Below are 22,315 nucleotides of genomic sequence, written 5' to 3' on the forward strand. Positions count from 1 at the left end.
ACTGATTTTTCCGCGATATAAATAGCAATTAGAGCCCTTAAAAAATGCATGGAAAATTTAATTAACAATCCGTGCACGTCTTTGACTTTTGCCTCTTTAACCTTTTTCCCTGGCCGATCTGGATTAATTGACCTATTACTATTGCATTTGGCCTTTTCGCTCTTCGACTAAAACTAAACGAGCTTTTTAATATTAATGTTCAATTTACATATAAAATGTAATACCGGACGAACTTTTCTACCTCTACTAGTAGCCAGTTTTAATCGAAATGTATTTGCCCGCACTCCTGTTGTCTGTAAATATCCTGGCCACTGGAGGCCAGACCACGTAAGTATCGGAATTGCAAAGGCACAAAAAATGGGGGTTAAACAAAACGGGACGTTCATCATCATTATTCTCCTTTGTTTGTGGCCCTTCTATCCTTTAATTTTTATTACTCGGATTTCCAGTCTGGAAAACACCGTTTCATCCTTGGACAACGAGGATTCCTTTAAATTGCTGATTGAAGAGGTCATGATCAAGTTTTTGCACACTAGCAGTTGCGTTGCTGTTGTTTCAGATCCTATTAATCAAGAGATATTCGTTAAATCTTGGTTTAGGAGGTTCGGAATCTTTATCTCTTTTATCATGGTATAACTTGAATATAAACTACTTTAAAAACAGTACAAAATGGTTTTGTTTAAAGATAAATGTGGAAGAGAATGAAGATCTTCTTGCACCAAGTGAAGAAACCAAAGATTCTCTGTTGTTGGCCAAGCATGAAGGCTGCCAATTGTATATTATTCTAATAAGTAATGGGTTGCAAGTATCCAGATTGTTGAGATTTGGAGACAGATATAGAGTTTTGGCAACAAGATCCAAGTACGTTATGTTGTTTGACAACCGTTTGTTCGTAAATGACCTTCATTATTTGTGGAAGAGGATAATCAATGTTATTTTTATAAAGACATACGTAGGACAAACCAACGATAAAAAGAAGTCCCCTTGGTATGAGATAACAACGGTACCGTTTCCTTCACCAATCGGTTCCATATTGATTCCAAGAAGATTAGATATCTGGACACAAAACCGCTTCCGTAAAGGTGTTGATTTATTCAGAGACAAGACCGCAGATTTAAGAAATCAAACCTTGAATGTAGCCGCCTTCGCTCATCTACCGGGTACTGCTAAAAATGAAAATATACCCAAAGATTCAGTCCGAGCTCAAATGGGCGAGAACGAAACTGTATTTACTGGAGCCGAAGTCGAGGTAATTTATTCAGTTGCCCTACTCTATTATGGTGATGATGATGATCATGATGAAACTGAAGGATGTTGTTCCATAAGCAATTTCATTCGAGTCTTTCCTTAATTTTTTATTTTATTTAACTAATCTATTAAAGACTTGTTTCAAATGAGTGAAATTGCTTGTAAAAAATTCAGTTCCTTTAAAATCTAGACTCCAGAATCGATATGTTGAAATGGAGTGGGCCAGCTGCAATTTACAGATCATACAAGAGTTGGACAATTTCCAGATCCTAAACACAGTATCGAATAAAATGAACTTCCGCTCGAAGATCTACGAGCCACGCCACGCCGACGAGGAGTTGTGGGGCAGGAAACAGATCGGCAGAAAGTATACAGGCCTAATTGGTGAAATGATTAATTCTTATGCTGACGTCGCCCTGGGAGATTTGTATTATACGCCCTATTTGCTTGATTTAATGGACCTGAGCGTGCCTTACAACACCGAATGTCTTACGTTCCTGACTCCGGAATCGTTGAGTGATAACTCCTGGAAGACGCTCATTATGCCTTTCAAGTGAGTTATGTATTATTAATGAAACACATTATTTGTTGTTGTTTTATTACAGGGGCATAATGTGGGCGTCCGTGGTGGTTTGTCTGATTGTGTGCGGACTGGTTTTCTATGTTCTGGCCAGGTTCCACGAACACATCACCGCACTCGAGGAGGGCAACAAACGGGCGAGGGTTAATCCGGTTTACGGCAAGAAGAAACAAATTATTTCGCTGTCAATCTTGCCGACGGACAAGAAATGCAATTCTGACACGAAATACGCCATTATGAAGGAGCAGTATGCGGCTACAACTGTAGAAGGTAACTCGCATTTCAGTTGGGACTTGAAAAAACGTAACACAGTGGCGGAATATGATTCGCATCATTTTCTATTTTCGACAAAGGCTATTCACTAAATCAAACCGGGACCTCTAGAGTTATTTGAAGTGTTCAGTGAATTGGTACAACCCCTTGGCTTGACCTGAAAGCTACAATGCTTTTATATTTACGTCACTATTGTACGTCTGAGAATCGAACAGTCCTGTTATTCATGTGTGCACACCCATTGTGGACAGGAAAATGGTTTTCCAAACCGCGTTGTACGAGGGTGAATCTGTGTAATAAAATTTTTCAGGGGAAGCAGTTGGTTTGTATCAGTTCAGTGAGCCGTTCAACAGTATGTTGTACACATACAGCATGTTGTTGCTGGTTTCTTTGCCTAAACTGCCAACTGGATGGTCATTGAGGATGTTGACTGGATGGTACTGGTTGTACTGCCTTCTGTTGGTTGTTGCATACAGGGCTAGTTTAACTGCCATTTTAGCCAGACCGCAGCCGAGGTAATTATTTAAAGTCATCACCCCTTTATAAGTAACAGTTAGAAGTAATAAAAAATGTATCTGGTTGAATAATGCAAAGGCCAGTCCATTATCGTGCCCCTCGCTAATTTTATTCGGAAATACAGGGTTGCTGAAGTGAAATTAGTTTTCTTTTAGTCGGCAATCAAATCGTTTGCATTTGCTGCGACGAGTGCCATTAAGGCGTCGATTGGTGATTCTGAGACTTTAAAAGGGTTTCATTATCGCCGTTCGACTTCGTTATTTTTGGATTGCATGAATTTTTAATTGTTTAAATTAGGCAATTTTACCCAGTGAATGAATACTTAACATTAATAATCCGGCTGAACCATTTTAATTGTGAATAAATTATAATAATTCATAAATTTTATTTGCGAAGAGTAACAATCGATACGGTGGAGGAGCTGGTGGATAGTAAGTTGACATACGGAGGCTGGGGCGAGATAAATCGTGAGTTCTTCAAATCGGCCCTGGATCCGGCTAGCAAGGCGATCGCCGAAAAGTTCACGATTGTTAATGACTCGAGCGAGGCGGTGGATCGAGTGGCCGAGGCGTCGTTCGCCTTTTACGAAAACACTTATTTCCTGAAGGAGGCAATAGTGAAGAGACAGCTTCGCTTCCAGATGAACAGGACCAATTCGACGACGAATAACACTCAGGAGGCGAGGGATATCGCGAGCGAGGATCGCAATCTGCACATCATGACCGATTGCATAATCAATATGCCAGTTTCGATAGGTAAGCAAACCCGGTCCCATCTATTTCCGGGATATTTACATTCTACGATATTATTTCCTCTTGGGCGCGCACCAATTTTTACCACGCAAGGAGATAATGTCCTTGATTAAACACACAATTACCACGTGATCTATTCAAGTAATTTTTAGGTTTGCAGAAGAATTCGCCAATAAAGCCGAGGGTCGACGAATTAATACGACGCGTCTTAGAAGCGGGGCTCATTAAAAAGTGGTTGGATGACGTGATGCAAAGTGTATTGAATGCCGATCGACAAAAGGAAAACGTTTCGACCAAGGCGATAATGAGCATGAAAAAATTCTTCGGGGCAATCGTAGCCCTTCTCATCGGCTACTTTATCAGTTTTCTAGTTTTCGTTGCCGAAATGTTGTACTTTCATTACGTGATCAAGAGAAATCCCAATTATAATAAGTACTCCAGAAATCTAAATGACGTAAAAAAATCAGATTAATTTTAATTAATTAATCTGGATCATTTTTTGGACTTATGAAAAAAAAAATGCTCTAGAGTTGTTAAAGTAAAAACAGATTAACTGATATCAAAATACCAATAATACACTATAATATTAAAATACTTTTAAAGTGGTTTTATTATAATAACATTTAAGCATATTTATGCTTAAGAAAAAATATGTAGACAATAGATACAATAATACCTATACTATAAAAAGTACAAGATAAATTATACAATACAAATTATAGTTTTAAACAATCTTAATCGCTTCGTTCCAAATCATCCAAATAATCTAAATTATCAGGATCAAATAATTTCTTCTTCTTGCTTTTGGTGCCTACCCCTGCTGATGATACAGCTTTTAACGGTGGAACATTCAAAGACCGTTTCTTACCATTATTTTTGGACTGCATCTTCTTATTCTGAAAATTGTTGCTCTGAATAAGTTGTGCATTATTTGCAGAATTCAAGGGATACGAAGTAGGCTTCGAAGGTTCTTTCTTTTTAGATTGAACCATGTTATTCTGAATAAGTTGTGGATTATATACAATATCCTGGACAACCGACGATTCCAAAGTAGGCTTAGAAGGTCGAACATTCCTATATCGTTTCCCATAACTCTTAAACATCGTAGGTTTGTTCGTTTTCGATTTAACAGTATTGTTTTGACCGTCGTTGGTCACAACAGGTTCCGCATTACTTGTGGTTTTAAACGTATCAGACAACTGCAAGATAGGTTTATTATTTCTTACCTCCATGTCCTTAAATTTGTTTAGTAATGCAAAATCATCCTGATCGTCAAATTCAAGTAAATCGAAATCGAAATTTGCATCAAGATTTGAGCCCTCATAATCTTTTGTTTCGTGATTTGCAGTCATGTTTGAGTTAACATCCACATTCGTCATGGATTTTCTTGTTTCGATTGTAGGTTTAATAATTGGTTTTGGGTTCTTTAAATCATTATTCAACGCAAATTGTTGTGGCATGAAAGCAGAATTCCCTACTTCAATAGGCTTTCTAAAATTATCTACCGTTGACTGTTTAGGCTCGATTGCCGGATTTACCACTACTTCTTTAAAATTATGCACTCTAGGATCTGCAGAATTTAGATTTGCATTCGAGATGTCTCCAAAATTGTGTACACTGGATTGGTTAGTCGCAGTTGCAGGTTTTGCCATCAATTTGTGTCTGCCATAATCATTCAGCAATAATTGGTTTTGTACCAATGCAGGTTGAGCCATTTCATTTGAGCTTTCATCAAAGTTAAAGGCTGGGGGATCCTTTGGTTCCTTCTGAACAATATATAATTATTTATTTTAATTGCACAACAAAATACTTACGAAATTCAGGAGTTTGTCCTTTAGCTGCCTATTTTCAATTTGTAGATCACGCTTAACATTTTCGACATGTTGCAGCTTGTTTTTTATATCAATTATTTGCCTTTTCTGACTTACAGTGAATTCATCCATGATGAGAGCGTGCTTTGCCTCCAGCAATTCTATTTGATTGGAGTAATGGATCTTGACGACTTCCAGTTCATTTTTCAAAGACATAATTTTTGCCTCCAAACTTTTTTTTTGTTCTGACAAGGTACTCTCGTATTTCAATTCATTGGTCTCTGCGCTCTTGGTTAAGGCTTTGTGATCCTCCAGAAGCTTATCATATAAATCTGAAGGAAAATGTTAATTTATGCATCTGAATATTTGGTTTTTTTTAATGGTGGCTTACTTTTAAGTTCGACATAACGAGTATTCATAGAGAATCCTTCGCTTTTTACCAGTATATTTAAACTGGCCTTTTGTTCATTAATTGTCGCTCGAGACATTCTTAACTCGTTTATAAGAAGGTTTATGAAAGACCACATTTGTTTTACAAATGTTTCATTGTAAATTTTGTTCTGAAAGTAATTGTTAGACATCTTCATTAACAAGAAATTACGTAAATAATAAATTAATTTTAAATACGTACGTTTATATTAGTTGTAATTAAATTTAGATATTCATCGATTTTGCTTTCCTCGTCTTCCATTATAAAAGGATTTAACAATTTCGATTCATTGCACGTAACAAGTCACTCATAATAAAATGTGACATTTCGAAAAAAAATGAACATCGCAAATAAATTAATCATTAATTATTTTTTATTATAATAATTAAAAATTCAATTATAATTCGTACAATACAAATACTATAAAAATAAACAGATTTCACAAATTTAATTATTATTAAATATTAAATAATTATTTAAATATTGTTACAAATTTAAACGCTCTTCTTCTTCAAATAAACATATTTTGTGAGGTTATGTTGTATAGGTTGTGTTGTTGATTCGTATGGGTTTTTTACTTCTATTCGTATTTTAAACGTTCAAGTGATTTATTTCAGTTAATTTTATCATACATAGTGTATTAAATTTTAATTTAAATTAATCCTAATATTTGTTTTATCGATTGCAACAAGAACAAGAAAACTTGATTGAAAATTTGTACCATTTTAAGACTAAATAACAAATAAAGTTCAACAATGGTAAGTTTATATCATATATTTATATTATATTATTTAAAATTATTGTATATTTTTAGGCGAGAAATGCAGAAAAGGCAATGTAAGTAAACCAACAACCATCAATATAAGTCACTAACTGTTTAATTCTAGGACCACATTGGCCCGTTGGCGTGCCGCCCAATTGGGAGAGACCGAAAGACATAAAAAACGCCGTCCGTACTTAGCATCAGAATGCAAAAGTCTCTATGCATGCGAAAAGTGGAGGATGCAGATTATCCGAGAGATAGCCAAGAAAGTTGCACAGATCCAAAATGCTGGGCTCGGCGAATTCCGCATACGCGATTTGAACGATGAAATTAACAAGTTGTTGAGGGAAAAAAGGCATTGGGAAGATCAGATAAAAGAGCTCGGAGGGCCAGATTATCAGAGGGTTGGGCCCAGAATGTTGGATCATGAAGGAAAAGAGGTTCCAGGGAATAGGGGCTACAAATATTTTGGGGCAGCCAAAGAACTCCCTGGTAAGTAGAGTAAAGTAAAAAGACACACTGTAGGAGAAATAGTATTATATTTATTTAAAAGAAAATTACAAAACAATCCTAGGAAACAGATTCAGTACTTTTGATGCAAGATACAAATAACTATATTTACACCAGGATAAATGTAAGCACAATATTGTCATATTGTAAGAATTTTCGAAATCAATAACTCACTATACTTCAATGGATGGAATAAGTTATCAAACTTAAATTAAAAATTATTAAAATTGGTAACACATGATCACATGAGACAGAGAAGTTTTAGAGTATTGTCGGAATAAAATGCTATTTGCTGCAGGGGTCCGCGAATTGTTCGAGCAAGAGCCGCCGCCGCCCCCGCGGAAAACTAGAGCTGAACTTATGAAAGACATTGACGCTGACTATTATGGCTACATGGATGACGACGACGGGATCCTCATTCCAATAGAAATGAAATCTGAAAAATTATGTAATAATCAAAATATTCCACATTTTATTTAATAATTTAAATTCACAATTTTCCAGCAATTCAACAAAAAATAGCAGAGTGGAAGGAGAAAAAGCAGACTAGGTTAAATAAGAATTCTTCGGACGAGGAAGAGGAGGAGGAAGAGAACATATATGCGGTTGAGGAGTCCGATGACGAGGAAGAGAAGGAGGTGATAGATGGTTCGCAACAAAGATTCGTTGCTCACGTTCCGGTGCCAACGCAGCAGGAAGTTGAACAGGCTTTGCTGAGGAGAAGGAAGCAGGAGTTACTGGAAAAATATGGGGCACATGAGGATAATTAACAATTATTGTGAATTGAAATTTTGTATTTAAATAAACAGTTTAAGTGTAATTACCTTGTAATCATGGTAGAGTTGGATCATGCTTTAATACTCCTTTACTTATTAACATAAACTCCAATACTAAATCACATATTTTCCTTTTGCTCGATTTTTCCCTGAGGAACAAACAATTTTTAGACTCATTAATTATGAAATTTCAATTAATTACCTCAGCAATGATTTCATAAACGTCTCCTTTTGTTGAGCGTTTATTTTAGGCGTGGGGAAACCGTCTTGTGCCAGTGAAGTGGACAACCACCTTGTCAAATTATCACAGAACTTCTTATTCAAAGCGAGGAAAATCTCGCTGTAAATATCAACAGCTGTCCTAACAGCACTGGTACCTGCATCAAATTGTATAAGTGATGGTAATTATTTATTAAGTATGTCACTCACCTAAAGTTAAAATAAGCTTAATCACTAAAGTCTCGCCGTACGTTTGTATAACATTGACTTGAGCCGTTTCCCTACTCTGACTAATATATTGGACTAAGAAGCAACCAACAGCCTTCAGAGAGTGGATTTCCGGCATTGACAAACACAAAATTGCTAAAAAATCATTATTAATAGCTACAAATGTGACTTAATTTAACTACAACTTACCACATTGAAAGAGAGCGGAAGTATCAATGCTACTATTGAACATCAATTGGGGGGTCTTTTTACACAGGGAGGCAAGCATCGAGAAAAATTCGTCAAACACATCCGACTTTTCGGACAACAAATTATTTTCATTCAAGTCGGCGCACAGCTGAAGCGATCTGTTAACAATTTCATGTAACAATTGTTCGTTTGAGCTTTTAAACTCTTCATCTTTATTAAACAAAATTATCAGCTGAAAAACAGTCAGGTTCAAACGCATCGTCGGGGGAATTACCTAAACCTTACCAATTTTGAAACATGAATGACGTGGGGATTGGGAAATTGACGGTACGTAAACACAATCATTTGCAATATATCGTTGATTATGGGTTTGCAGTCTTCTCTCAACGTGGTTAGAGAGTACTTCAAAACTGAGCACAGCTCTTCCATGACGTCGCTTTTGCCGTAATACTTTTCGCCGATGCCTCTGAACAACGGCATCGTTTTCTGCATGATCAGCAAAATTGGCTGCTCCACTTTACTGTTGCTTTCTATGTGCAGCGAGCTGAACAACGCACCAATTAGACGCAATCGCGTGCAGATTGAATTTGCGACGCTCAATGACTGGAAACTTATTTAGTTAATTTAAATACCAAAAACCTATACAATTTAATTACTGGGGTGACGGTGAGAAGCTTCTGCATCTCCTCGAAAGACGGCGCCAGAATTATGTTCAAATACTCCATAATCCTGTCTAGGGGCAACATGCTCAGGGTACGGCCAATACTCGCCATTATCCGCTTGTTCTCAGCCAACCGCAGCTGCCCGCCTATGAGAGCGCTCTAAAATGTAACGCGTTAAAAAAACACACGAAATTGAGACCTACAAATCTTACTTGCGCCGACAGCAGGATGTGATCGGCGTACGGCACCAAATACTGCTGGCAGTTGTGGGTGATGTCCTTGAGGGCCATCGTGGAACTTGTGGCGACCGCCGGATTCCCCAGGGACGAGATGACAAGCGGAAAGACGTTCTGAAGCATCTCCGGATGGTCCGGAAGCCACTCGGAATAAGCACCGACCGTCTCGAGAGCTGTAGCGAGTAATTTGGTTGGCATTTCGTTGAATGGAATGTCTTTAATGATGGCCATCAGTTTGGGTAGATACAGATTCTCGTTCTCCACGCTCTCGGCCACGGCGCTGAAAGCGTGCAAACACGTTTCCACCTCGTTCCATTGAATGGGCTGATCTATTGCGCACGCGTTCTCCTTTCGCAGCGCTTCCAGCAGCTTTGTGTGGAGGATGTCAAGCATTTCGATGTTCAAAACGTTGAAGCAATACATAAGTGTGTCCGCAATATCCTGCCGGTAACAACGGAACACCTCCTTGTCGTCGGAAGTCCAATTTTCGTCCTCCACTAGGGGAAACATTGCTTTTCTTAACATGACACACACCAGACTGCGATAATAAGGTTTTATCATCAGCAGGAGTTGTGCGCATTCCGCCGTTCTTAACGCAAGAATATCGTCCTAAAAGTAACAACATATAACTCGAATTCAATTAATCTACTTACTTTAATACCTGCAGGGTATACCAGAACGCAAACGTATATGTGCTACAGGACTCATCAATTGGGTAGAACCCAGGAAGATTTGTGCATTTCAGTATTGAGTCAAAGAAGTCAAAACTGATCTTCTGTTGCTCTTGATTGGATGACTTCAAATTATCTATGAGTATTTTAGAATGATGATCTGCTGTGGCAATAATGGAACCATACAAATTTGAAACAACATCCTTGTTACCATCTGGCTTGTTCCTTTCAGTGTCTAGAATTCTTTGAAACTTGTACAACATATTTGCCCCAAATTTTGTAACATGATTCTTGTATTTGAATGTGTAAGGATGCTGCATGATTGCATTTAATGCCTCGACAGTCACCTCTGTAAGTTCAACCTCCTCAGGGGACAAATTATCTGGGTCTGGGTTGTTCCAATACACATAACAAGTCAAGTCAACCAACAGATTTATCACATTCCCACAATCCTCTATGGTTAAACCACCTAATTGAATCCAGGCAGAAGCGCATCTTGCAGCATTTAAATATGTTGTCACATTGGAAATATCAAAGCTAAAATTGTAATTGTCTTGTAAATCTCTAAATGGATGAATTAAGAAAGTGTTACCCTGAATTGGGGATTGGCATTAGACACATTTCCACAACTTTTAAAATGTCTTTTGACACATCTTGCAACACAACACGAACATTGTTTCTTTGGGATACAGCCAAAGTTGTGCTTTGAAACTGGAAAACGTATTATTATTAAATATTTGAATTGTGGAATTTTGATTTGTTTTACCTCCTCTGGTATCACAGTCAAAATCTCCAATAAAATCCATATCACCCTTTCTGGATCTATTGTTGGCAAATGATGGGGTTGAAAACTAGCCACTAATTCCTCAAATGCATTTGGCCAATAATCAGGAACAGTGTGAATAATAAATGCAGACAACTAAAAAGATACATGTAAAATCTTGTTACTGTAAAAAAGGAGAACTTACAGCTATACATAAACGATTTAGAACAAGTTTTGGACCCATAGCATAGCTTATTATAGCATCTAAAATTTTCTTCCTTAAAAATTCGTAGTAGTCCTTTGGAACTTCATTCCAATGCTTCATCAATTTTATCTGGAGTGTGGTGGCAGCAAAAAACTGCACTTCTGAACTCTGTAAATGAATGAATAGTATGGTTTAACATCGAATAGTTTTCAATTGTTTTAACGTACTTTTTGTGGATCGAGCAATTCCCATACGAAGCTCCAAGCTTGTGTGGAATTTTGGGCCTCAGTGAGCCATTGATGAGCCTCCGCCTGTTGGCAAGCTTCGCTTCGATAAAATAACGTTACAGCCTTTTCTAAATTTTCAGTGGTGTACTCCATTGTGAAAACTGCACAATTTATACACAAAATTTCGTTTATTTAAGTTACTTCTCAGTAAAATCTCATAGTAACTCTGTTGACACTTTCCCTCTACATTTTAGAAACACAGGTGATCGGCAAGACAACATATAGAATTCCCATTGGTTATAAAATTTTAAAATCCCTATTATTTTTAAAATTAATGATTTCTATTTTAAGGATTTATTATTAATAAATAATGGAAGTATTTGGTTTCATATACGTTCAGTAAATAATAAGTAAAGAAAATTAATATATATAATAGAATTTACCTCGGTTGACTCGATGTAAATAATGTAAACAATGTGGAAAAAGTATGGCGGGAAAATTAAATTTATATATTCATTTAAATTAGTCACTTTTCTTAATTATAAAGCACTGATTATAATATGGTAGTGTTTTATAGCCAAATTAAAAAATTATTTAATGAATTTTTACAAAATATTTATTAGTACAACGAATTTTCGTCAGTTTCTATGTATCGTTCCATTCTTATTTTCTATTACCAAAATGTCAACTGTCAAAGTGACTTGTATCAGCTGGTTTTGAAACAGTTATGTTTTTAGATTGATTTTAATAAACTCACAGAATAAAATTATGTTTTCACTGCCCACATTTATGTTCTCATTCGTGTAATTATGTTGACCCACTTGCTGTGATAAACAAACAATGTAAATATTTGTCTAAGTCAATCCCATTATCAATTGATTTTCAATGCAAGTCTTTTAACTTTGTCCTTTTGTTAACCAGTCGAATTCGAGATGATGAAGTCATTTCGTCTTGTTGTACACCAAAAAACATTTAGCGGTAAGTTAATTATATTGTCAATTAGGCACAAAATTAAGCACCTATTTAAATAGATGAAGACCTTATAATCAACCCAAAAGAATATCCAGAAGCAAAACAGGGAGACATTGTCGAAATATACCATGAATGTGAGGCTGAGGATTATCCCAGACTCCTTTTACAAATTAAAAATGATGAATCCCAACAATTGAAAGGTAAATCGTGTAACTTAAACTGACTGATCTTAAAAGTTATATTATTATAGAAACAATAAGTGTGGAACATAGTATTGCAAATGCATTTGGGTTGCAAATATTCAAAAATGTGATTGTAAGACTAGTAAATCCCAGTGATGTAGCCCTAGACTCAATAGAACTAACGTTTAAAGATCAGTACATGGGCAGATCTGAAATGTGGAGGCTCAAAAACAGTTTGGTAAGTATAATTTGTTTTTTATTTGCCAATTTTTAATAATAAAATCCCATAGATCAATTCTTGTGTGTACATGAATAAGAAATTAGAGTTTTGTGGGGGAGCTGTAAGATGCCAAGTGTATGAAATGTGGGCACAAGGTGACAGAGTTGCCTGTGGTGTTATAACAGATGACACAAAAGTTGTATTCAGATCCTCCACCTCCATGGTATATCTGTTTTTACAAATGTCCTCAGAGATGTGGGATTTTGATATTTATGGAGATTTGTATTTTGAAAAAGCTGTAAATGGTTTCCTAAGTGATTTGTTCATGAAATGGAAGAAAAACGGCAGCAACCATGAAGTCACAATTGTCCTATTTTCGCGGACGTTTTACGAGGCTACAAGCTTGGAGGAGTTCCCTGAACACATGAGGGAGTGCCTACAGAAAGACTACAAGGGCAGATACTATGAGGATTTCTACAGGGTGGCTGTACAAAATGAGAGATTTGATGACTGGAGTGGGATTCTGGTGCAGTTGAGGAAAATCTTCTCCCAGTATCTCAAGACTGTACTAGAGTACCACTCCAGACCAGATCAGACAATTCCTGCAGCAACCAACAGTACTGCAGCACAGGGTAACTTTCTGGAAGTTCTCAATATGTCTTTGAATGTTTTTGAGAAGCATTACTTGGACAGGAGCTTTGACAGGACAGGGCAATTGAGCGTGGTTGTGACACCTGGTGTTGGTGTCTTTGAGGTGGACAGGGAACTAACTAATATAACAAAACAGAGGATCATAGACAATGGTGTTGGTAGTGACTTGGTTTGTGTGGGGGAACAACCACTGCATGCTGTTCCTCTGCTGAAAGTAAGCTTGATTATATAAAGTTAAGCAACTTGCCTTAAATTTTTTTATTGCAGTTTCATAATAAAGACACTCACTTAAACGTGCCAGATGATTATTCAATGCCTCATTGGATCAACTTGTCTTTTTATTCAACCAACAAGAAAATTGCTTATTCCAGTTTCATACCCAGAATTAAACTTCCTCCTCCTTTGCCAGCTAATGAGAATAAAAAATGCTCCTCCCCCAAAACAAAATTGGTGCCAGAGGACGATTACATACACAACTCGTTTTTTGACTACGACGCTTATGACGCTATGATCTTTCAGTTGCCTGGAGTTCATCACAATCATGAGGCCAGGTAAATATATCTTTTGGGGGGAAAATCATAGAGTAACCCGTTTTTTTTTTACAGTAATATACACACGAGGCCGCCGCCAAGGTACAAACGAAGTTCTGGGAGCCTTTTGGACTCCCAGGAATTGAATAAAGGCCAAAGAAGGAAGATGTCTGATCCAGACATACAACACAGGATAGATTCTAACGCGAGATCTGAACCGATCGCTATCCCACCCGCTGCGACAGCTCCTGTTATCTCACCTCACGCAGATGGTAACTTTCTCATATAAATTGTATTATACTTATAATAATTGTGGTCCTTTGCAGAGAAAGAACTGTCGCCTAGAGTAAGGATGGTCGTCGGGTCGGAGGGCTCACCACCGTTGGAATCGAGGGCGTTAATCAACCCGTTCGATCCGTCTCACGTTACGATTAAACTGACCTCGAATAGACGTAGATGGACTCACATTTTCCCAAAAGGTTTGTCACAGTAACATGTTACAATTAGATTTAATTCACAATTTAAGACCAAATTATTGTTTTTGTTTAGGACTGCAAAAGCATTAATGCCGGTTTCTAATTATCAGCTTTTTGAGGAAAATAAGAAAAATCTTTTATTATTATAAAAGTTAATTTGAAAATTTAAAAATTTTTTAAAAATAGATGGTCAAAATTTGCGATCAGGTGTTATTAGGTCCGAAGAATATTTAAATAAAATGTTTTTCTAATGTTTCTTCTGAAAAGGTACAGACTCTCTAAATTAAACTTCAAAACTTGAAATAGATAATTACAATTTAATTTTAGTAAACTTTTTCCACGTAAAGATTAAGGCTTTTGTGACTATTGAGTATTTATATTTGTTCGGGTATAACTTCACGTTTATTGGAATTAATCAATTGATTTATTAATTTTAACTCTAGTAACAATTTTATAAAAAAAATGCACATGCACATTATGAATTAAAAGAGAATATTGTATTTTTACAGGAGAATACTTGGAATATTTTTAATATTTTGTTTTGTAGGACCGACCGGAGTTCTGATTCAGCAGCATCACTACCAGGCCGTTCCGGCCCAGGCTGAGCACATGCAAAGCGATAACGAGAAAACGGACAAGAACGTGACGTCCGCCAATTGTCAATCGTTCTGTGCAACCACTGCACTTCAGGAATGTACGTACCTACGCCCATTAACGTTGACTTTAATTATTAACGTTATGTATTGATTTAGACTGCAAAAAGCGGCCAAATTACTCGACGCAGAACATCGCGGGTCCAAAGAATTCGACGAAAAGCCTGACGTTGTTGTGGGGCGCGACCGGGGAGCAAGAATGGACGCCGGCCCTGACCACAGGTACGAGACGATTTCTTCCCGTTAGATATTACAGTGAATGGTTTACCCTGTACTTATCACATCACACAGACGAGATATATTTCGGCCCCACCCACATTTATTTGTTTGGCAAAATTTTATATTATTAATATTGTTTTTGGCAGGACTTGATGGCATAGTTGTATTGTGCTTGACCAAAATTTTTGAGTGGATTTTATTTATTTATTTATTTTAAAAAAAACTAATCAAAAATGAATCGTCAGCGGGTTATCTCGTAACAATCACAGACACTCATCATTCGCCGCGACACCCAAACTCAACCCCACAACTATCGGAACCGGTCTGTGCAATTAACCGAGTAACTGTGGTTTAGGTTGGAGAATCGCGTCGACCATGTAAAACTCATCTATCAAAGCTTATAATTGAATGTTTCATTGTTTCATATGTCGGGTAATTTAATTGTGTGTCCGCGGGGCGAGTCCATATAAGTATAGTAGCTTCGCTCGCGCACACGGTTGTAGTAAGTTCGAGGCAACCGAGTTCGACGTTGTGTGCAATTTACCCCCCGTTTCTGTTCCATGGCGCCCTGGGGCGGACTCGTACCATCTCTACGACGGAATCGCGCAGTCAATGATGTCCTCATAGGTTTGAACCATATTTATATTGTTTAGTTTTTTACTCTATTTTTTATTATTGTTAATTTACACCTACTTTAGACTTGTTGCGGAGAAAATGTTCAGTTCATTTTTTTTGGTATCGCATTTGCTTTGTTTTTAGGGTGATACATTTAGGTAGTCCTGTATTATTTGTAAGCATTTGTGTATCAGTTTTAGATAGCTAGTTGACACGGTGGTGCCGCGGGAGTGCCCGAAGCGGTGAAAATTTTATTTAGGGAATTTTTCAACCAAAAAATGTGAATTTTCCGGTTTCGACACTCCCATGCTGAACCGCAGATAGATAAATCAAATTTACACCCCATTAGTAACACACTGCATTTATCACTGTGTAAATTTGAGGTATTTCACCCCACACATACACAGTTTTGTGTCGTAGAATGTAGAATTTGTGCTTGTTGTTGTAATTGCATTAGTGTAGGATATTGACTCTTAGCGTTGACCAGTATCTAGTTTTGTGCGGCATAGAATTTTCAATAACACTAAACTTTCTAACCACATCTGCTTTGGAGAGTTCGCTTTTTCATCTGGGTATCAATTATGCATTATTGATGACAATGAAGGTAAAATTTGAAACATACCAACTGTATTTACTTTTAGTCAAAATTCATGTACTAACTACTTGTATTATTAAAGAAGAAAATTTTGGATAGGAAAATGAACATGTTTGAAAATTCTATGTATGGTTTCTGGGTTTTTTTTGACATGTATTTTAATAATTGGTTAAATTTTGGTTCGTCTAGGAGTCGATTGGAAATCCCTGACGATACCAGCTTGTCTGCCGATCACTACGGACTATTTCCCCGATAAAAGAGCTCTCAACATTGACTACGTCGTCTCTCTATACAGTTTACTTCCGGACAGTGTCAACGAACACTTTTCCCAACAACGAACCAGAGATAAGAAACCTCTGACCACCTCTGAAGTCAGTATTGGTTTTATGAATCGACAAATGAACAGCTACATTCGTAAATGTTGCAGGTTTTTAAGGAGTTGATCTCACAACGATTGGCTCAAGGTTTTCAGTTGATACTGATGCCCAACAACAGTACTGACAATTTTGTCACCCCAAATCCGAACATCAGGGGAACGGTTATTAGGAAAAGCCCCACGGAAGGGGACGAATCATATTTTCTCTCTATTGGTAGACTGTTTCATAAGATTTCGCTGTCTGGCAATACCATATCCGTCACGCGATACAGGCCAAGGTACCGTTGAAAATTACCACAATTATGTCAATTACCTTTTGGGTTTCAGACATCCGTATCCGGGCTTTAATTACCAATACAGATACAGATTCCACGCCCCACATCACGACACGTACGAGGAATCGATTGCTACCTTCACGACTGAGAAGCTAGAGCACTATAATTGGAACTATTTGGACCACTACGTTTGTACTGGTGGTGACACAGAATTCGTGCTGGTCGAAGCCTTAAAATACTGGCGGTAAGCGTTGAAATTCTTCGCTGCTTATTGTTCTAACAAATTTTTACAGATTCCGGGTGTATTTACTGCCGTTAAACAACACCGCCACCAAGAAAATAATCGACGGTGCTCCACACTGTGATATCTACTCACTGCCAACGTCGCAGGATCACCAGTTGATGGTCGAAGGCATACTGAAGTTCATAGAGACGGCCGTGAACAAGATCAAACGCACCACCATGGTCTCAAAGAAACCGAGGGTTTGTCAGATTGTCTGTGCAAGGCTTTTTTGTCGTTTTCCCATTGATTTTTATTTGCGTCTATTTTTACCTGTATTAATTATATTAATCCAACGCGGCTTACACCGTTCTGGATGTGCCGCCCAACTATTAATTTATTTTATTTGTTTATTTATTTGCATGACGTCGCTTATTTTTGCATGTTGTAGATGTCTCTGAGCGTATTAAACAACCCGCCGTTGATCCAACCGAGACGTAATAGTATGAGCAATTTTTCTCAGGTATAGATTTTTATAAATCTATTGTGGGACGATTAGTTCGGAAACCTACTGATCAACATAACGTCGCCAAAGTCGGGTTTTACTGTTTTAAAGGTTCAACGCACCGCTTTGGTACTATAATATTCATGTTTTATGTTGTTTAGTGCTTTTTCCTACACTAGTTTCCTACACTAATATTTAGTTTTGAGTTTAAGGTCGTCGAATTTAAAATTTGTTGGGATGGGAACTGGATAATATAAGGAACAATTACAAATGAAATTATATATTTCATTTGATTACATACTACAGATAATTTTATTTTTGGTTGTTTCTTTGGTTTCCCTTCTATTTGTCCCAAGTGAATTTTCAAATAAAGGGAGAACCAAAGGAACAAATTAGGTCTTCTGAAAATTACACATAAGTTTATAGACATCACTTAGAACTACTAAAACTTGTAAATAATACTTTAGACTAACAGTAGTTAACTTCAGTAGTCTTTTTATTTTTACGGAATGTGATTTATGCTTCACAAGTGAAAATCTCTGCTGCAAAAATCGTAATATTATACAGGTTAAAACTTAACTTGGAGGTCATGGTTAAATACTATATAAGGTGTTGGAAATTACTTTAATTGTCTTCACGCATTAAACTTAAAATATCTGAAAAACGGCTGAAATTATCAAATTAGAGTGCCTTTTTCCTTCCAAATTGTGCAAAAAATATGAAAAGCTTAATAATTTTAAAAATATTCAGTGAAGCAAAAATGCAAATCATTTACAGCATTTAAAAGTGGAAAAAAAATTATAAAGATTGTAGTAACCCCCTGTATATTATTTAACTATGATTTATTAGTTAGGGACACAAGCCTTACGTCAAAGCTGTTTTTTATAATCTTGTATCTTTTGTGGAGCCTTTCGTTTGTGAACTATTCGTATATTATACTGAACGAATTCTGTAAACATGTGAACATGGTTTTATCCCACACAGCAGAACATCGCTTCTAATTCTCCGTTCCGGGAGCGACTGGGCAGCAACAGATTGAGCGACCGTCCCCGACCAAGGTTTGAACCACTGTTCTCTCTTGAGTATCTTGTCCTTTCTTTTAAAACCATTTTCAGAGCTTGGAGTGCGGATTTATGGCATGTCTAGTATCTAGTTTTTGTTATGTACTTAGATACGAAATTGTGCATCCAGTAATTAACAGTAATCTGCCGTTTTTTCAGTTGATTCGTAACGTACAGTGCTTGCTTTCAGACCTCGACTACTCGAGCGTTCGAGAGGTCGATTGCACCCTCACTTAGGTAACTCTGACTTTCTTTAGTAATTTATGTCAATTAAAAAACATATTTTTGTATAAATTTTGTATTTTAATTATATCGATTTGATTGTGAACGGTTTAGGTAAGAGCATAGTTACGATTAAATTACTCTTGATTTATTAATTTTGGTGTTTGGCTTAATAATAAAATGTTTGACAAAATTTTCATGACCGAAAAACTAACTCAAGTGAAGGTATTAGTATTCCTGTGCTTGCTACTAAATTCTTGAAATTTGTTTCTGTTATGTAAATACTTCTAGACGTGTTTTATTCAAAATTTCTTTTAGTACTTAAAAGCATGTTAGTTTAAATCTTAATAAAACAGCATGACTCATAAAACTTGACGTCCAGATCCGGATCCAAGGTGGACAGAACCAAGCCTCCGATCGACCCTATGGTATCATCCGTATCGGAGACGCTCCAGCACGAGAACTCGGGCGAAGAATCCCTTCAACCGGCTCCGATTCTAAAGCCGAACTCCCCAAACTCGGACATAATCGAAGCCATGAAACACCCCGTCACCGGTCTGTCGGTTTATTCACAACAAAATTTGCCCCCGTTAACGTTCACCACCGCCGATGCCGTCAACTGGCTGATATCGAACATGGAGGGCGTCACGAACAACGACAAAGGTATGCAGATTTTGCACACCTTGCATCGTGAGCAGTTGATACGGCACGCGTCCGGTGATCCACACCGACATCCGGTTTACGGGTTCTACCTGTTTTACATCGTGGTGGACGACACGGTGGCCTGGATTGACCTGTCCAGTTTCGAGAACGAGTGGATGGAGGTGGAGATCAAACCGGCACTCAATTGGGGTTTGACCACCTCGCCGACCGCCCTTAACGTTCCCAGCTCGTTTCCGGAGAGGGATCATGGAGTGCCGCACTTTTTGTGCGACAATATCGATGCTGAGTACTCGGATTGTGACCTTGATGGTGAGTTGTCGGTATGTTAAGCTTTTGAAGGTTCATCGTTGTGTCCCCAGGTCCGATGTACAAGAGGATGAGATTAGAGACGGATGTGCAAAGCAAAAGTGACAGAGTCGAATGGGGACATGCCCGTTACCAAACAGTCTTCAGGCCTGACAAGGCTTATGAGTTGGTCATCGAGTGGTTGACATCCTCTGGTTCAATTGTGGCCGAATTGGTAAGACTAAACGATTAGTACTGGTGTCAGTATCTATATTTTATATATTTCAGTTGTTTGGATGGCACAGAAAAGCTCAAGGCTGCGGCCTACAAATGATTCCAATCCCTCACGACCCCCTAGCACTTCCCTACTCAAACAAATCGGACCCGCTGCGAGGCCCGATATTTATCCCACTTGACATAAAGTGTTTGCAGAGCAGGGAGACACTGTTTAAAGAATTCGGTTTGGACTCCAGCATCGAACGTTTGTTTCTGTTTCAAGAGGCGATTGTCCAGCGATTTGGGTTCATTTCATGTACGGTGGAACCTCCAAACAACACAGCCACGAGTTCGACGGAACACCAGTACATCCACTCCACGGGCACCGTATTCGTGTTGGTTTCTACTGTCTCCCCAAAGTCCAGGAACCGCATCAATTCGGCGACCAAGAGCCGAGGTAGTGGAAGATACTCGGTACATGCGGACGTGGTGCCCAGCCCGCACGAGGCGTACATTACCAGACATGTCAGCGGGAAGAACAAGGATGATTATGACAATTCCCGAAAGGTGCCATTTTCGAAAACTTCACTTAGTTTTATGTACTGACAATATTTTGTTGTAGATGGGATTTCTGTGGTCATGGAACCACATGGTGAGCAGAAGATGGAGGACGAACCAGGGCGTTGACAACAACTTCCAAACGAAACTGCTCAAGGATTTCAGGGAGTTTTGCGCAAACTCCGAGGGCAGATTGAAGGCGTTCTGGGAGGAATCCTGGATGGCCAAGGAGTCGGCCTACGTGAAGAATCCCGGCTCCGATTTTATTTAATTGTGATTTTAATTATTGTACATTTCAATTTTGCGACGCATATATCAAGTTATTTTATTAATAAAACGTGTTACCAGTACCACACTGTTTTATTGTTACCGTTTATCGAAGTTAACTCGAGCGGACTTCTTTTGTAAGGCAAGAAAGCTTGAATGTTACGTGCGTTTAAAATTTGTAATTGCAAGAATAGGAAATTGCAATAATCCCGTGAATTGTTCCGCGAATTAAACTGCACGTAACAGCCCACGTACGAATACGTGACACTGCAACGCTCTCAACATTTTATGTATTTATGACCGTAGAGTAAATAAAAGCATTAAAAAGAATAACACAGAAGAGACCCATAATTAATTTACGGCGTTCAATAAAATAATTATAATACGTTTACTGGCTATTAATAATAAATGTTTATAATCTGGTCATCAAAATTGGATTTATGTGTGGAGTACCAAGAACAACACCGCACATAATAGAAATCTGCTGAGCACAATGCAGGTGTTTTCTCAGGTCCCTCGTTACTCGCCACAATATCATAAACCATGCCGGGTATTATGTTAGCAATTAATTTTCCACCACTCGACAAGATCTTTTATACGTTCGGCGAAGCGGTTTTGCGAGCGCTGTCGCAAATACTACGCTCGCGATTAGATGATGTCCCAATTTCGCAAATTTCGAAAGATCAACGCACTTATTTATATAGTATAAATTTAGTAAAACGTGAATCGAATTTATGGCAAGATTGCGACATCCGTTTTTTGGGAGTGCATGCGATGATTTAGGAAAAATTGTTATGAAATGCGTTTCTCCATTTCAACGTCGTGAATTATTGATGGTCCACGATAGTTTTACATCAAAATGTCCACTCGATAAAAATATCATATTATATAAAGAACGTTGTTACAAAAAAAAACATTGCATCAGAAAACATTAAATATAAGTCATCCTTTTCATAACAAAGAAAACATATTTAATCGAATTACAAATAGACAAATTATATAAAAGATTAAAGTTGTATCAGTGGTTTCTTGGAAAAATTACTTAAAGTGCATCATACACTTTTTGAAACTCAAAAATGCATTAGGTAATGACTATTTTAGATAACAAAAATAATATAATTAGTTACATTTTATAGGTATAAATATTTAACATTAAATTAACCGTGAAAATGAAGCAATGCAATTTGCAGTAAATCAATAAACATATTATAAATCACGGGCTTGAACTAATTGAGGTTCTATTGATCTTTCCCTTCAGTTTATAATATAAAGTTTATATGAGATCATTGCACGACAAGAACACAAATAAATCATAATTTCTTGGAAAACTCATTAATATGTCAAATCTTGAATATAAATACAATGGAAAACATAAAATAATTTCCATATATCACGATATAAATGTTAGTTCACTGAAATTTATTATGTTTCATGAATGGTATGTATAATTCTAAATATCTAACATTTAATATTAACTTATGGCAAACGTTAAAAA

At 37.3% G+C, this 22,315-nt stretch overlaps 5 protein-coding genes across 17 annotated transcripts; 3 read left to right on the forward strand and 2 right to left on the reverse strand.

The window, feature by feature from the left end:
* Positions 1-268: 268 nt before the first annotated feature.
* On the forward strand, positions 269-3,882 carry LOC109605379 (uncharacterized). The gene is made up of 8 exons (XM_020021950.2): positions 269-327; positions 450-630; positions 686-1,249; positions 1,515-1,801; positions 1,854-2,098; positions 2,412-2,616; positions 3,014-3,372; positions 3,522-3,882. Exons 1-8 carry the CDS (start codon positions 269-271, stop codon positions 3,839-3,841), a joined length of 2,220 nt encoding a protein of 739 aa, XP_019877509.2. The 3' UTR covers positions 3,842-3,882.
* Positions 3,883-3,969: 87 nt separating this feature from the next.
* LOC109605380 (uncharacterized) lies at positions 3,970-5,940 on the reverse strand. Of its 5 annotated transcripts, XM_049967388.1 has the most exons (6): positions 5,812-5,940; positions 5,572-5,740; positions 5,184-5,512; positions 4,596-5,135; positions 4,238-4,265; positions 3,970-4,189 (listed from the first exon to the last, which is right to left on the reverse strand). In XM_049967388.1, exons 1-6 carry the CDS (start codon positions 5,869-5,871, stop codon positions 4,104-4,106), a joined length of 1,212 nt encoding a protein of 403 aa, XP_049823345.1. In that variant the 5' UTR covers positions 5,872-5,940; the 3' UTR covers positions 3,970-4,103. The 5 variants fall into 5 exon arrangements, with proteins under 5 accessions (XP_049823345.1, XP_019877511.2, XP_049823344.1 ...); XM_020021952.2 differs by having other exon boundaries at positions 3,970-4,265; XM_049967387.1 differs by having other exon boundaries at positions 3,970-4,186; positions 4,238-5,135.
* Positions 5,941-6,158: 218 nt separating this feature from the next.
* On the forward strand, positions 6,159-7,714 carry LOC109605382 (pre-mRNA-splicing factor ISY1 homolog). Its single transcript, XM_020021953.2, has 5 exons — positions 6,159-6,368; positions 6,425-6,447; positions 6,498-6,865; positions 7,182-7,331; positions 7,388-7,714. Exons 1-5 carry the CDS (start codon positions 6,366-6,368, stop codon positions 7,651-7,653), a joined length of 810 nt encoding a protein of 269 aa, XP_019877512.2. The 5' UTR covers positions 6,159-6,365; the 3' UTR covers positions 7,654-7,714.
* On the reverse strand, positions 6,894-11,311 carry LOC109605378 (importin-13). Its single transcript, XM_020021949.2, has 13 exons — positions 11,060-11,311; positions 10,833-11,000; positions 10,631-10,783; positions 10,457-10,575; positions 9,855-10,401; positions 9,170-9,802; positions 8,952-9,116; positions 8,581-8,898; positions 8,296-8,527; positions 8,089-8,241; positions 7,862-8,036; positions 7,708-7,808; positions 6,894-7,319 (listed from the first exon to the last, which is right to left on the reverse strand). The coding sequence occupies exons 1-12, from the start codon at positions 11,210-11,212 to the stop codon at positions 7,715-7,717; spliced, it is 2,910 nt and encodes a 969-aa protein (XP_019877508.2). The 5' UTR covers positions 11,213-11,311; the 3' UTR covers positions 6,894-7,319; positions 7,708-7,714.
* Positions 11,312-11,755: 444 nt separating this feature from the next.
* On the forward strand, positions 11,756-20,903 carry LOC109605377 (GATOR complex protein Iml1). 9 transcript variants are annotated; one of them, XM_049968201.1, is made up of 20 exons: positions 11,756-12,037; positions 12,091-12,231; positions 12,282-12,451; positions 12,504-13,298; positions 13,352-13,635; positions 13,690-13,886; positions 13,941-14,093; positions 14,638-14,784; positions 14,843-14,965; positions 15,572-15,589; positions 16,362-16,543; positions 16,600-16,826; positions 16,876-17,067; positions 17,117-17,318; positions 17,495-17,566; positions 18,533-18,606; positions 19,214-19,803; positions 19,854-20,014; positions 20,068-20,562; positions 20,618-20,903. In XM_049968201.1, the coding sequence occupies exons 1-20, from the start codon at positions 11,992-11,994 to the stop codon at positions 20,822-20,824; spliced, it is 4,476 nt and encodes a 1,491-aa protein (XP_049824158.1). In that variant the 5' UTR covers positions 11,756-11,991; the 3' UTR covers positions 20,825-20,903. The 9 variants fall into 9 exon arrangements, with proteins under 9 accessions (XP_049824158.1, XP_049824162.1, XP_049824159.1 ...); XM_049968205.1 differs by lacking the exon at positions 18,533-18,606 and adding an exon at positions 18,800-18,846; XM_049968202.1 differs by having other exon boundaries at positions 17,117-17,306.
* The last annotated feature ends 1,412 nt before the right edge of the window (positions 20,904-22,315 follow it).

The sequence above is a fragment of the Aethina tumida genome, chromosome 5 (genome assembly GCF_024364675.1).
Source record: "Aethina tumida isolate Nest 87 chromosome 5, icAetTumi1.1, whole genome shotgun sequence".
NCBI lineage: Eukaryota > Metazoa > Arthropoda > Insecta > Coleoptera > Nitidulidae > Aethina > Aethina tumida.

Excerpts from the sequence above, each read along its gene's own strand:
- LOC109605378 (XM_020021949.2), bottom strand. The coding sequence starts at position 11,212 with ATGGAGTACACCACTGAAAATTTAGAAAAGGCTGTAACGTTATTTTAT. Across the intron at positions 8,528-8,580 it reads TCATTCATGTTTCAAAATTG|CTGATAATTTTGTTTAATAA; the intron begins GTAAGGTTTAGG and ends ACTGTTTTTCAG. Across the intron at positions 8,037-8,088 it reads TAAGCTTATTTTAACTTTAG|GTACCAGTGCTGTTAGGACA; the intron begins GTGAGTGACATA and ends AATTTGATGCAG.
- LOC109605377 (XM_049968201.1), top strand. The coding sequence starts at position 11,992 with ATGATGAAGTCATTTCGTCTTGTTGTACACCAAAAAACATTTAGCG. Across the intron at positions 12,232-12,281 it reads TGAATCCCAACAATTGAAAG|AAACAATAAGTGTGGAACAT; the intron begins GTAAATCGTGTA and ends ATATTATTATAG. Across the intron at positions 17,068-17,116 it reads GAAGCCTTAAAATACTGGCG|ATTCCGGGTGTATTTACTGC; the intron begins GTAAGCGTTGAA and ends AAATTTTTACAG.
- LOC109605380 (XM_020021951.2), bottom strand. The coding sequence starts at position 5,871 with ATGGAAGACGAGGAAAGCAAAATCGATGAATATCTAAATTTAATTACA. Across the intron at positions 5,741-5,811 it reads TAATTACAACTAATATAAAC|AACAAAATTTACAATGAAAC; the intron begins GTACGTATTTAA and ends AATTACTTTCAG. Across the intron at positions 5,513-5,571 it reads TCGTTATGTCGAACTTAAAA|ATTTATATGATAAGCTTCTG; the intron begins GTAAGCCACCAT and ends ATTTTCCTTCAG.
- LOC109605379 (XM_020021950.2), top strand. The coding sequence starts at position 269 with ATGTATTTGCCCGCACTCCTGTTGTCTGTAAATATCCTGGCCACTGGA. Across the intron at positions 1,802-1,853 it reads ACGCTCATTATGCCTTTCAA|GGGCATAATGTGGGCGTCCG; the intron begins GTGAGTTATGTA and ends GTTTTATTACAG. Across the intron at positions 3,373-3,521 it reads CAATATGCCAGTTTCGATAG|GTTTGCAGAAGAATTCGCCA; the intron begins GTAAGCAAACCC and ends AGTAATTTTTAG.
- LOC109605382 (XM_020021953.2), top strand. Across the intron at positions 6,448-6,497 it reads AGAAATGCAGAAAAGGCAAT|GACCACATTGGCCCGTTGGC; the intron begins GTAAGTAAACCA and ends GTTTAATTCTAG. Across the intron at positions 7,332-7,387 it reads AATGAAATCTGAAAAATTAT|CAATTCAACAAAAAATAGCA; the intron begins GTAATAATCAAA and ends ACAATTTTCCAG.